At 45.6% G+C, this 14,097-nt stretch overlaps 2 protein-coding genes across 10 annotated transcripts in view; one reads left to right on the top strand and one right to left on the bottom strand.

The window, feature by feature from the left end:
- Window positions 1-14,097, bottom strand: part of MFSD8 (major facilitator superfamily domain containing 8) — a 336,831-nt gene that overhangs the window by 166,091 nt on the left and 156,643 nt on the right. The window lies entirely within an intron of this gene.
- The window catches only part of JADE1 (jade family PHD finger 1), a 71,623-nt gene that overhangs the window by 21,152 nt on the left and 36,374 nt on the right, over window positions 1-14,097 (top strand). The window contains exon 1 of one of the 9 annotated variants that reach the window (XM_068187901.1): window positions 6,790-6,861. The exons of 4 other annotated variants lie outside the window; for them this stretch is intronic. Coding sequence is in view for 1 of the 5 variants with exons in the window: in XM_068187896.1 (XP_068043997.1) it covers window positions 7,598-7,601 (4 nt within the window). In the remaining 4 variants the exon portion in view is untranslated. Of the gene's footprint in view, window positions 1-6,789; window positions 6,862-6,909; window positions 7,041-7,147; window positions 7,173-7,284; window positions 7,602-8,322; window positions 8,468-14,097 lie in introns of those variants that run through there. 4 more of the 9 variants (XM_068187899.1, XM_068187903.1, XM_068187896.1 and 1 more) reach the window with 4 other exon arrangements.

Raw genomic sequence — 14,097 nt, 5'->3', positions numbered from 1 at the left:
GTTTACCCTGTGCCAAAATCTGCCCACATAAGCAGATCAGACTTTTTTTTCTTTTTTAATGTTGTTCTGGAAGGTCAGAGACTATTTTTTGCCTTTTTTTTTTTTTAGCTTAGTAAAGCAAAGTTCACAGAAACTGGAGTGATGATCTGATTTCCAATTTTTCTTCCCGGTGTACTTAGTTAAAAATAACTGTGGCAGTCTTGCCTTTGAGCAAAGATGCTGTAACTTCTAAATAAGCAATAAACTCCTTTGTCCATTAAAAAATAAGTAACCTCAAAATTACTAGTATAAATGGTATGAAATCACTCGAGGCCTGTTTACATCCTGAGCCCTGAAAATTTAGCATGCAAGTGTTGGAGGTTCTGCCTCTGGACATCTTCATGCTCAAAAACTCTGCCACCTCCTGTACCCTCGCTGCTCTTGTGGAGTCTGGAGCAGAAATTAGAGATTAGACACATTCAGTGTGCAAATGCAGTGTTAAGGGTAGCTTCCCCCTCGTGCTGTGTGTGTTTCAAACAGCACTGAAGGATTAGTCTGCTGTAACATGTCAGGGCTGAATCATGAATTCAAGTCTCTTTGCTTTGCCAGAGGCAGTTTTTATTTGTATCTCTTTACAATTATGGTTCACTATCCTATTTGCAAAAGAGATAATAATTCTCTCCCTGATAAGGGTACTGTGGCTTTCCTTGTGTTGGGGGATTTTTTATTGGGTGTGCATTTCTGATAAGCTCTTAGCAAAGTGGAAGTGTAACAGTGAGAACTGTGTTGGTTTGGGTATGTGTTAATGACACGGTAAGCTCGGGCCAGTTTCTGAAAGGTTCTTCAGGGTTATTTCTGCCCATGGATATATGGCATAAACTGCCCTTGTTATCCTAATAGCTCCCTACTTCTTTGAGGGGGTGTGAGAGATGGAGGAGGGTTAGAGAAGGGCTCAGCTTTCCCCTATTCTGGAAACATTCTTTTGTGCTGAATATTCCAAACCTCTTGTTCCAAGTCTTGTTGGATACTGTCGAACCTCTGAACATAAACAGTAGTGAAATCTAAGTCCATGAGGTAACTTTTATAACATTGATGTTGATTAAAACATCCCAAACTGGTTTTTGTGCTTATTTACACAGTAGAGAAGCTCAGCAATCAGTATTGCCACAAGAAAAAGATATTTCGTTTCATTTTCTCAATATTTTTTTCCTACTTGTTAAACACTGAATAACTTAATTTCTAAAACATATAATGGGTAAAGTAAAATAGCTGAAATAAACAACACTTGTCTATTTGACTAGATTTCCTTTATCTAGTAGTGATCACTTCTTTACACCCTTTTATTTTGTCTACTACTGAGCTACATTACTTAATAGTTAAAGTAGGTTTCAGGACAACTGCATCTGAAATAAGTGGACCTCTGACTATTTAAGGAGAAAATTTGCCATTTGTTGAAATCATGATTGCCTCATCCCCTAAGAGGGATTTCAAGCATGGAAACTGAGGAGAGGGGCTTATTTATGCCTATTGAGGACAAACAGAATACCTCCTATTTCATGGCTAATTGTCTTAGGTTTGCTTTTTGCCATGGGGGGTGTAGGATTTCTTGGCCCTTGTGGCAGACCTCAGTTTCATGGCCTGCAAACAGCTTTAAATTCAATGAACTGTGAGTCATTGCATTTGGAAGAAGTTGTCCCAGGAGGCACCACAAATAGAAGTGGCTCTATGGTGATTCCATCAAGTACCAAAGGGAACCCAAAAGGACCATGTGGGAAGTTACTTCCAGGATTTCTGCTCTTTGTAGCCATGTTATCTCAAAGTGCTCATAGCAATTGGAACACCTGATCTTTCTTTTTTGAGTTAATATTTATCTGATGCCTAAAGATCCAGAGTTGCAAATTTTTTTTCAAAGTAATTTTGGCACTAAGTTGTTACTGAAAAAAAATTGATTTTTTGTACTTCTGTGATAAATTGGTACCGTTGCTCCACTTCTAGCAACCAGTTATCAGGTTGCACTCTGCAATCAGAAAATCTGTAATCAGATTCTTTTGAACTCTTCCACAAGTCTTGTCACAGCACCTTTCTTTCACTACGTGATTTCTGCCTGCACAAACACAATTTAATGTTGAAGTTCATTTAGATTAGCTGTTGTAATGTTGTCTGATGAGCTGCCAGATAGGCACGTGTAGATACTTCAGCTGAGATTTCATCTGTTGCTGCTAAATTCTCACTTGCCTGAGGTTTTCATAATCCTTAGGGCATTACCTCGGCTGCTAATTACTTCTCTCATCATGTACAAAATTGTGTTATTTCCCTTAAAGGTGATGCATCATCTTCATCCAGCGTAACTTGCAGACCTGCAAGTCTGTTTCCAGTGTTCCATTGAGCTTCTTGTTCTACTGGTTTCCTGTCAGCTTCTACTTTTCAATTACAACAATTGGGAAACACGTGATTTCAGTACCTATACTTTTAGATTTTGGAATGTAGTTAATTTTACCTATTGGGCATACCTGTCCCTGCTTCCTTTTCAGATGAATGAATACTGTCAGCAGTTGCATATCCATGCAATGATTGTGTCTGACTTGCAGAAACATTTTATGATATCTATGTGCAAAATGTCATGGAGGTATACTTTGTACTGTGCTCTGTGCTGTGGAGCAGGCCAAAGGGGAGGATATGGTTTAATCATTAGAAACCTTGGACTGAGAGGCATTACTTCAGGTTTCTATTCTTGGTTTTAATGCTGACTTAACATGTGACTTGTGTGAGCGATATAACCTTTACAGGCCCCTGTCTACCCACAGATAAAATTAATGTTACAATCTCTACTTCTCAAGTTTTGTCATTAAAAAGAGTACACAGGTCTGTGCAAGTTCACTAAACAAAAAGTTCAGCTCTGAGGATTAATTTTCATCCCTTTCCATCCTAATCCTTCACTGGCACAGCTTCTCCTTCCTGGGGTTCTGGTCCATACACTGAATTAGAGATCTCTCATGACTTTATCTCAATAAGCCAAAGGAGCTATAAACCAGAAGAATGAGGGTTGTGAGCACAGGAGAAATCACATCTTTGGTGTATGGCTTATGAATAAACTAATCACTCTCACAAGCAATCCTGGTAGCTGTAAACCTCACCTTCAGAGTCAAAGGCAATCATTTACTACCTGAGTTCAGCCTTTTTGACCTACCTAATCCAGACACACCAAATTTTGGTGGTTGTAGATAATGAGAGGGATGAAAAAGCCAGACCACCAATTAGTGGGGGGTTCTGTGCATAATTTTATGAAGCAGTTAGGTGCCACCCTGCTATAAATGATGTATTTGGGTTGGACAAAACTGTGACAACTATGTTCCTCTATGGCCCATACAGGAGCTATGTTGAGTAAGTTTTATTTCTGCAGGAGTTAAAAATATTGCACTTATGCAACTTGTAAGTGGTATAGATTTACATATGCATGAGTAAAAATCTTTTTTTCCCTCGCTTGTGTGATTAGACCAGCTAGAGATAAAATGGACCTCAAAATGAATTGGCCCAACTGTGCATCCATTGTATGGCTCTGCTCTATAAAATACCTGTCACAGGAGATATGAAAACTCTCTGGAAAATCCCACTCTTTAAGTACAATCTAGTGTTGACAGTGCTGATTTGGATCTGTACTGTCCTTCTCGTCAAGTTTCTAATCTTCAAAATAAAAAAGAGAAAATGGAAGTTCCTGAAAGTTGGAGCCAAAAGAGCAAAAGAACAGTTTTGAATTTTAAGTGATACTTTTGGACTAAATTTAACAGTGAGGAGAAACTCAGCTTTGTTAGCTCCACCTTCACGTGTGAAGACTGTATTAATTAGCAGAAAAGATTTCAATTGTAAAAGGAGAATATTCAAAATAAAAAATAAAAAAAGGAGAAAGGAAGGGAAGGAAGGAAAGAAATTAATTTTATTAGCCACTGCTACAGCAACAGATTTCCACAAAAGGGTGCTGAAAAGCCACATAGTCTTTCCTTGGATTTGTGCATCTGCTAAAAAATTACCAATCCAAGAGGGAAACAATAAGAAACTAATCAAACAATAAAAAATTAAAATAAAGTTTAATATATGAGTGAGTGTTTCTGATGAAACAACTTGGAGAAGAGACCAGAAGTTCTGTGTGCTAGCACAAAGCCTAACTCTAAGCTGGATAAATGTTCTTGGAGTGTTTCTGGAATAAATGGTAACACTGATAGAAAGATAAGTGAGAGAGGCACAGAGCCTTTTAAAAATATTTTTTATTTTATTGTTATTATTTATTATAACAAAGTGCCTGCATTGCTGAGAGGGTAAATATCTATTAGAGACAAAGGATGATGTCAAAACTTCTACTGACTCTACTTACAGAAGAATTTTCCTCATCACCTTGATGTTTAGTCGATGCAGGTAGCAGAAGACTACTCTCTCTTGTTTGACAATAGCTATGCTGGTATACAGCTTTATACGTGTAGTGCTGAAGCAGTAGCCTTTCCTCTTTGTTTTCCAATCACTTCCAAATTATTCTTCCAGCTCCTAGCCCTTTGAATTTTTTTAATATTTCCTTTTAAAACATAGTGGTGTATTATTCCAGAGGAGTCTCTGTGGATGCACTGTACTCAGAGACAAAAAAGCATCTTTGTTCCAGTTATGTTACCTTTTTGTAAAGACTGGGCTACTGCTTGTGGAGCACAGAGGATTAATATTTGGGGAGTTTTCTACAATAATGGAGATAGTTGGTACTTTTTAAAAACACAGCCCATCATTCATGGTACCATGAAAACATTAATGTTAAATGTGAAAACAATCTTATTATCTTAAATGTACGGCCTCACGTGGCTTCCAAGAGAAATGTTTCCTAAAATACAATGTGTAATATAAACTTGGCTACATATGCAAAGGAAAACGAATTACAGGGAAACAAAAATGCTGCCTCAAATCCAAGGAGCTTGAGACAGGAAAGTTTCTGTCATTCCTCTTGAGAAATTAGAGCCCATTCACATTTAAGCTCTTCTCAGAAGCTTGTTCTGAACTTCTTGGAAAGAATTCAGGAAAGTGGAATAAATAGCATTTATTGTGATTCTTCAGTCTTTTACAAGACAAGATAATTTATTTTAAATTATTTAGAAGAAACATCATCATAGTAATCCAGTAGAAGTGCATGCCTGTGTATAATAATTGCCAATTGACAGTAGCTTTGCTAACTGTGATTACTTTTTTATGAACTTATGAGAGGTGGTCCCTGAGCTCCTGAGGGGCCTGCAGACCACTCAGGGGAAAATATCTGCCCTATTCTATTCTGGGGTTTATACCATGGCACAGCAACAGGTTTAGGAAATACAGAACAACTAAGTCTCCAGTCAGTATGAAAATTAACAGCCCTGGAAATTCAGGGGTAAGGTGGCAGGGGTGTGTCAGTAAGTTTATTATAACTATCAGGTACTATGATGGGGTGTGTTGCATGGATCATCATGGATGTTCCTAATTAAGCTGCTGATGTACAGAAAGCTATGCCAACAGGTATCTTTACAGGTCTGGATGCCAAGGCAAGTGCAGGAAAAAAGTAGGGAATGCACGCCTTTTTGTATTTTCATGTAGTAGAAAACAAGGGAATCAAAGTTAGACTCAAAAATCTGAAGGTGCTTCAGGGTGTTCTGTGAATAAAACCACGACTGTCTGATTTTCACAGCAAAAGAATATCTCCGGGGGGAGGATGTTTTTGTAGTAAAGTACAACTTTTTAGGATGTGCAGATTCAATATAAGTACTGTTTCATTATTGGGTGGGTGGGTGGCTGAGCCGGCAGAAGAAATGACTCGGTTTGCACGGATGAGTAACGACCCAATTCCTCTGCTGAACTAAGGTGTGATTCTTTGGCAGACTGATGTTGCTGTGGAGGCTGCATTAATTTGTATTTGCATACTATGGGGATTACTTTACACAGATCGCCTTAATTCTGTGTCTGAGCTTATGTTGAATCTTCTCTATGGTGTTTATTACCTCAGACTATATCTGCTCAGGAATTCTGCTCAAAAGGGGGAGTTCTTCACTTAGGGAGCACAGGTGTATGGCATGAGGTAAAGCGATTTATGTGGAAAAATAAGGAAATCTGCATTCAAACATGCTTTTTAGGTAATGGGAAGTTTAGTATGTCATTTGGTGCCAATTTAAGATAATTTCCTCTCCTGCTAGAGAGATGTGAACTGAACCGCAGATTGTATTGGCTCTTTCTAGTCTTTGAGAAGTATCAAAGTTAACGAGCCAGAGGGATAACGCTGGGGGCTGAGAATAGGGAGCGTGCAGTTTTATTCTTGCCCCGGCAATTATGCGCTACGCATGTGGCCACAGCGTTTAACTCTTGGTACCCTCAGTTTCTCTGCTTGACAAATAGTGACTCACGCGTTCTGCACGGGGAGCCAGTGCAGCGTTAGAATTCCTGCTTGCGAAATCGGCTTAAATCTTTTGGAGAGAAGCGTTAATGGTTGCAGGGTAAGGCCAGCAGTGCCGCGGGCGGGATGCGGGTGCAGACACGTATCATTTCCCGGCTGCCCAGCCGCACGGCGTTGCCTGCCATCTGCATTTTCCAGCCCGCTGGAACACGAGCGGGAGGAGGCAGGAGCCGGGCGGCCGCGCTCCCCCGGGGCTCCGGTGGCGAGGGGCAGCGGGAGCCCCGCGCGGTGCGGCCGGGCCCGCCAAGAGTTAACGGCGGCTCCCCCGGGGCCGCGCCGCCGCCTCCCCACCCCGGCGCTGCATTATTATTATTATTTCTCCCCCCTTCCCTCGCCTTCCAGTTTTGGCAGGGGATTAAAGCAGCTCCCCCCTGTGGCAGCAGTGACCCAGAAACGAGTTTGATTCACGGAGTCCTTCCTCCATAACAAGTACAAACGTCAGTCAGAGGGAATCTGTGTGTGTGTGTGTGTGTGTGTGTGTGTGTGGCGCAGGGAGCCGCTCTCCGTGCCCGCTGCCCGGCGCCGCGCCGAACTCATGCGGCGGCCCCGAGCCCTCCGCGCAGGGGGAGCCCGGCCGCGCCGCCCGCCCTCGCCGCCGCCGCGCCGCCGCCAGCAGGTAACCGTGCCCGCCGCAGCGCCAGCCGCGGAGCCGCCAGCACAGCCATATTTGATGGGGTTTTTTTGTCGCTCCGGAGGCGGCGGGAGAGCAGTTTCGTGCCGAAGGTCGCTGCCTAGTGGAAATAAGATAGTACGTCATTAACATGGCGCCAAGAGCCGCGCCGCTCGGTACGGGGCGAGGGGAGGCGGCCGAGTTGCGGCTCCGCTATCCCACAAGCAACTTGTGCGGGGCTGTGACGGGCGGAGGCGGGAGGGGAGGCAGCGCTGCCGCCCGGCGCGACCGGCCGCTGCCGGCTCCCTTTTTGTTCCGCTGTGGGCGAGCGGGCAGCCCGCAGCTGCCCAGGTGCAGCGGCCAAGTGAGCCGCCGGTGTTCCGTGCCGTGCCGTTCTGCGCCGTGCCTCGCCTCGCCGTGCCGCCGGCCCTGCGCCCCAGGCGTCGCTGCAGGCTGCGCCGCGGGGGTAGCGCCGGGTATCGCCCGCCGCGGAAAGTAGGAAGCGTTGGAGCAACTTGGTAGCCAGATGGCAATGGCAGAGCGCAAGTCTTGCTCGGATACTGATGTGTAGGAAGGGGGTGGGGGAGAGTCATGGCCACTGTGTGTCACCGTGTTACCCAGATGCCCACGAGACCCGTCGCCTCTCGCCGCGGGCGGGGAGAGATGTGCGTGGGAGAGGTGTTCGGTGTGCAGGAGCAGCTTTGTTTCCCCCCCCCTTTACCCCCCAACTCGCACTTGGATTTGGCTTGTGGGGGGAAAAAAAGCTTAAAAAACTGCTCATCGGTGAAATTCAACAGAAGTTGCCTTTCGGAGCGGAAGAGCCGCAGCCGGTCTGCCTCCCGCTTGATGGGCGCCGGTGGGCGCTCCGCTGGAGGCACGGAGCGCCGGGCTGTCAGAGCTGGCCCTGTCCCCCCAGACGGGTGCGCGGTGCTTCCTGCTGGAGAACAACTTGCCCGAGTCCCGAAGTGCACGTGTTTGAGAGTGGGAAAAGGCGGGGAAATGCGTGCGACGCTGCCCGGCCCCGTCGGGGCGCGGGGCGGCATCGGGGCAGCGGCCGGCAGGTGCACGGCGACCCTGCCGCGCCCGGCCCCCGCCCCGTCTGCGGGGGGTGGAGCGGCAGCGGGCCAGGGGGCGCGCAGCGAACTTGGGCAGGACGCGGGGGGGACCCGGCCCCCTCCCGCTACTGGTGCCCGGTGCAGGCCGAGGGGTGAATCCGCGTGGCCGGGCCGGAGTTTGTGGGCGAGGGAGCGGAAAGGCGGCCGGCGGTGTTGGGACGCGAACGTAACATCCCGGGGGGAGCGCCGGCGAACGCCCCAACTTGCTCGGGCGGCGGTCTGGGCAGCTCCGCGGTTTGGCTCTTGCCCGGTTGCCTGGCGAGCGGGACGGAGCGGGGCTGCGGCATTTCTGTGTAACGGGCCGCTCTCCCTGGGGAGGTGAGTGCGGCTCCAGCCATCATTCCACTTGTTCCTCTTAGACAAAGCCACCCTGCCCGGCCCTGGGCTCGCGTAGTCGCCTGCTCCCAGGAGAATTTTGGTGGTGTTTGGGTGGTTTTTTTGGGGGGGGGGAGGGGATGGGAGGCGGGGGGATGTTTTGTTGTTTTGGTTTTATTTGTGGAAATTTTTAAAATTTGCTTTTCCTTCCCGTTCGCGCCCGCCCGTTCGTTCCCGATAGGATGATTTTGGGAAGGGTGGAGGCAAAGGGTGTTTGTTTGCACCGCCTGCTGGTTGGTTTCCTGTGACAAGAGGTGATAACACAGTTTCCAGAACTGTCTGGGAGTGGGAGGAGAGACGGACAGAGAAAATGAGCTCGTCTCCGAGCTGCCGCTCGATCCGCCGTCCCGTCCACTCCCTCCGTGGCAGCGTGGTCATGGGGGCGGGCGGGGAAGGTGCCGTGGCCGTTTTCGGCAGTGACAACGCTTTGAGCGAGAGGCGGCGGAGCCGGGGACACCAAGTTTGATTTGCAGCCGTGGCCGAGCGGATTGGTGCGGCCGGCGGCGGGGAGGAGCGGGAGCCGGGAGGGAGGAGAAGGTGGGGGCGAGCCGGGCTGTTTCTCATGGAAGCCGGCGGCCGTGCAGCTGGCCGGGAAGGTGCCACCCCCGCGGGGGAGGTGTAGCCCGGCGGCACCCGGCCAGGAGGCTGCTCCGTGACCTCAGCCCGCCGTGCCCTGGCGGCTCCGGGGTCGGCGCCGCTGCCGCGAACCCTGGGCGGGCGCGGTGCGGGTCCGGAGCCGAGATGGGAGATGGGATCACTGCGGGAGGACAGCCGCCCTGAGCGGCACCCGGCCGGGCTGGAGCCGGCGGTCGGCGTGAGTGCCTCTTTGGAAGTGACTCCCGAAGTCTCGGCTCCTCTCAGCCTGCGGGGAGGTGGCTCCGATCCCGCAGCCGTGGGCGCAGCGAGGCGGCCGGGGCTCAGCGCACCTGCGAGCAGCACCTGCCGCCGGCCGACTTCTCCTGCCGGCTCTCTCCGGCTGGCTCCTCAGCTGATCGCCTTATTCTGAGAAAGTTTATTAGGTTCACCGGCACGTGAGAGCCGGGGCATCCTGAGATCTGTCAGCTCTCGCCCTCCCCGCCCCTTCCCAGTAAAACAGGCTGTGAAAGTATTAGAAATTCCAGTAGAATTTAGCAACACATCTTAGCTGACATTTTAATGTCAAAGGCTGAAGATGCTTATATGCCAGCCCCATTTTTTTGAGAAAGATTTAGCTGTTATTTGGAATAAGTTCCTTTTTAAGCAGGTGCTGTCTTTTAACTAAGTCAGAAGCTGCCCACACTTGCAAACCTAAAACCTTCATTAAAGTTATGCCAAAATATGCTTGTTATGATTCTATTTCTAGAGGTTTCTCACACTCAGTGGGATATTGTTAAAACAGCAAGGATTGTATGTTTTAGTGGCAGGATTTTCCCTCTGGCTTCAGATACCACTTGCTCCCTGCTTTTGAGCTATGTTTAATACATATGTTTAAAATAAAATAATAATAATAAACTCTCCTTTCCTCTCACAGCTGCAGATTTCCCTTCCAGTTTCTCTGGTTTCATTCCCAATTCACTGAACCTAGTAAAAAAACCCCTCAAACTTCCAGTGTTTCCTCAAATGATTTCTCCAGGTGTTTTGTACTGCTGCTTCATGCTCCTGTTTTCAGCTGGAGATGACCAAGCTGGTACCATTTCCTAGGTGGAAGAGATGAATTGCAGTGGGTACAGGTTGGGTTGCATTAATTCTTGGAACCCAGTTTATGCATTGCTAGAGATTTTGGATGGTCAGTTTCACTCACTCCCGCAGTTTGGGAATAATTTGCTGCCACTGCTCAGGTATTAAGTTAATATTATGAGCTGGCTTGCGCAGGTGCATAAATGAGCATGTGGATTCCTGAGAAGTGTTGGGTTGATATGGCCAAATTGTGCTTTTCTCTTGTATTGATAAATTTTGAATAGGTATGCTGAATTCAGTAGAAATACTCCCCGTGGAGAACGCTGTTGGCCTTGTTTGCCAAGTACTACTTTATTTCATGAGACTCTGAGGATTTTTTTCCTCCAGATTTAAGGTCTGTGACTCTTTGCACTGTGGATGGTGCTCCATAATGGAATTGTAAAGTTTTAGGTGGATTTTACTAATAGCTTATTTCTGATGTGCTTCCTTTTTGTGGTGTTTTTTTTTTTTTTTGTTTGGTTTTTTTGTGGTTTTTTTTTTTTTTTTTAGGTCTAGGGTAGAAGCAAAAAAGCTTCTTGTGATGTCAGGTGTCAGTGAAGAAGGGGTGGTGTTATAAATAAGCTATTTAAAAAGATCCCAAATAATAGAAGCCAAATGTCTCCATCTTCTATCCATTTTATTAAGCTGTGTCACACTTCACTTCCATTTGTACAATAGGTATTCTGAAGCAATTTCTTGTGTACTAGAGATAATTAGGTCTTTGTTTCATTGCAGTTAGTGGGTTACTTTCAGGAAAAGCCAGTTTTTCAGTTTGTCTTCAGGGTGTACATCTGTCATAACTCTGCTTTCTTCCCATTCTGTTTCTGCAGCTGTTCAGTGCAGTTTGTTACAGTGACACCCGTTAACATGGTTACAGTTAATTGTCTGTCAGAGTTTGAATTATACACTCTTTTACCCAGGGGTTTATGCAGCCCTTGAAAATACTTCAGTAAGAATTGTGCTGTGGAAAACCTTTGACCTGAGGATGTAGATTTTCCCATGTATAATTGTTTTTTACAATCTGGTCTGTTTAGGTATTTGCATAAAAAGGACTGACACACTTTACATCTTTCTCTTTGATTGCCTCTCTTCTTGAGGTCAAACTGAGTGAAGAACTATGTGGGGTTCTTAACTGTACATGTGGTATGTGGCACATGGGGGTGTGTGTGCACGCTGTTGTCCCAGTTTCTTGGGGTAGTGTCTGGATTTCTGCTCTTTGCATTTTTTACACTCTTATCAGTGCAACTCCTGGGACTCCAGTGTGGGAGAAAAAAGGAAAGGTCTTGACATCAATGTCCAGTGAGGTCTTTGAGTTTTGTTAGTTATTTATCTCTTGGAGAGGTAAGGATGGAGTGGCATGGTAATGAACACTGCTAAAAATAGTGAATTTGCTGTGCTGTGTCAGGTTGCTGAGTCTAACCCATTGCACTGCATCTGTCATCCAGTACTGGGAAGTGGACAACAAATTCTGTATGCCTACCTGCATCTAGTTGTTTGTGTAGATTTAGATGTATGTTGCTCAGCTCTACAAGGATATGTAAATTCAAAATGCTGTTGTGTGGACTGACATTGATTATATTGGATTATTGTCTAGTCATTTTATTTGCACAGCACTTACAAGTGTTTTGAAAAAGGCGTCCCAAGCTCTCCAAAATACAGAAGTCAGTTTCAGGTGGTGTAATTTTGCCTTCAAAAACAATTTGAGCAAAGGCACCATCAAAGTCCAGAGTTGCATTCTTATGTTTAAAGTTTCTATCTAATCATTGAGTAAAACCCAGAGCTTAACTTCCAGAGCAAGCACGATTAAAAAGGATGGAAAAGCAACTAGTGACATGTTTCTGTAAAACAGAGCAGCACCTTCAGCCGCTGGAGCAGCACAGTAGGGCATGTTGTAAGCTGTGCTTGGCCTCACCAGTGCTGCCCTGGTGTGGCCAGCTCATCTGAAGGTGACTGAGGACTAAAAAGGCATGGTCTGTGTCCCATTGGTGCCATTTATCATGGTGGTGTGGCTTTTGGATGCTTTGCTGCCCATGGAATTAGAGTATCACTGCCAGCAGAATCGTGGCTGTTTCTTGAAAGCTGTGTTTGGCTGAAGACTGGCATTAGCCTGTGCTCAGTTTGGTTCCTCCCCGATGAATTGGTAAATGTTATACTGGAGTTTCAGGAGAAAACATGATCAGCATGCTGTGTGTTGGTCTGACTGATTTGTGTAAGGATGATTTTAACAAAAAGAAACAATTGTCTTTCAAGGAAATGAAACTGAAAGTTTATATGTAAAAGTTGCTGAGTTACTAAGAATTCACAGGAGTCACCGATAGAAAACTGATAGTGTGGCTAGGTGATGCAGCCTTTGTCAGCTTAGGATTGTTGGACTCTGCAGCAGCCTTTGAAGTGCTGGGCTTTCTCTTCAGGTGAACAGTGTGTTGGGCAAACACCCTTTGGGGGCTGGTGTAAGAATTTGGGAAAAACAGGTGTAGAAATGTTTGATAGAAGATCCAGGGTTCACCCACAAGTGCTGCTTGGCTGACTGTGTCCTCGCTTCAGAGCACTGTTTGTTCTGCAAAGGGGTTTGGGAGCTCATTCTGTGGTGTGGGTGGGTGCAGTGGATTTTTGTGGGAACTTCTGGGCTGGACAGCAATTATGTGATTGCAGGCACTTAGGAATTGAGCTCAGTCATCTGGGTGTCTCTTCCTGCCCTGCAAGTGTTGCAGGCTGGGATGCATAGCTTTTACTTCTAGTATTAAAGCTGGCCTTGAATGTTTTACTGTTTTTGTGCTTACATGGGAATTCTCTTTGCTTACAGCCATAGTGATCATAGTGTATGCCTGCTGGAACAGGGCAAAAACTTGCAGTATCAGTCTGCATCTAAACCTCACTATCCCTAACCCATGTTTGTTTTTTAATGTGCACTTTTTAGCATGTTTCTTGTGTGACTTTGAGTCACCCACCACCTGACAGAAACCAGTAGCATTTCAATCTGCATGATTCTAAGTCTCACTAGCTATTCCAGTGTTATCTCTAGAACATGTGTTCTGGTCTATGCATATGAGCATCTGGTGGCAGCAGTTTAAAATTATTTTGGAAGCTGAAAAAAGCACTTCTAATGACAAAAGTTCCAGGGGGTTAATCTAATGAGGTTTGAGTCTTGCTCTAAGAAGCCAAATGCTGTTTTTTCATCTGTGATTTAGCTCCCTGTAAACTCAGGTTAGGTTCAAAGATGGGAAAATGAGATCTCTGAGTTTTAATTTTTTTCCCCTCCACATGGATCTATAAAACAATCTCCCAGGAGCTTCATCACATGGGATATTTCTTTTAATGTTACTATTGAGAACACAGGCTTTTCAGTGTGGCCAACTTCAGATGCCTGACTAGAGTGGACAAGGAAATTAACTATCTTATCTAATACTCTGTGCTCAGGAAAGTGGCTTCTGCTCTGGCTTATTTCCTGAAAAACTCTGGAGAGTGCTTAAACTGGGAGGTGTGATTAGCACTCTTTTCTTTAAACAACATCCAAAAAGGAGATGTTCGGTTTGTTTTTTAAAGACACGTGGTAGGAGCAAGAAGGTTCCATCTCTTTCCTAATTTTTTTGAATTTGCAGAAAGTATGTTAGGAGAAGAGCTAGTCAAAATGCACTTGTCCAGAAAGATGTGAAGGAGCAGAACTCCAAATTTTCTTGTTTTTGTTGCAAGTTCACAGGTGTGTCTTAGTGTACATAAACTCTGTTGCTTTGCTTAACAGTGTATTGTGCTTTTCAGACCGTGTGGGAAATAAACCAAGAAGTGAACCAGAAATATACAAATTACACTTCTGAGACAGGACAATTTTCCTGTATTTTCTTTCAAATTTTCTTTATTTTGTTTGTGTGAATATCTTCTTT

Source organism: Anomalospiza imberbis, chromosome 4 (genome assembly GCF_031753505.1).
Source record: "Anomalospiza imberbis isolate Cuckoo-Finch-1a 21T00152 chromosome 4, ASM3175350v1, whole genome shotgun sequence".
NCBI lineage: Eukaryota > Metazoa > Chordata > Aves > Passeriformes > Viduidae > Anomalospiza > Anomalospiza imberbis.
Note: the sequence above shows the minus strand (reverse complement) of the source record. Positions and strands in the feature narration are given on the sequence as shown.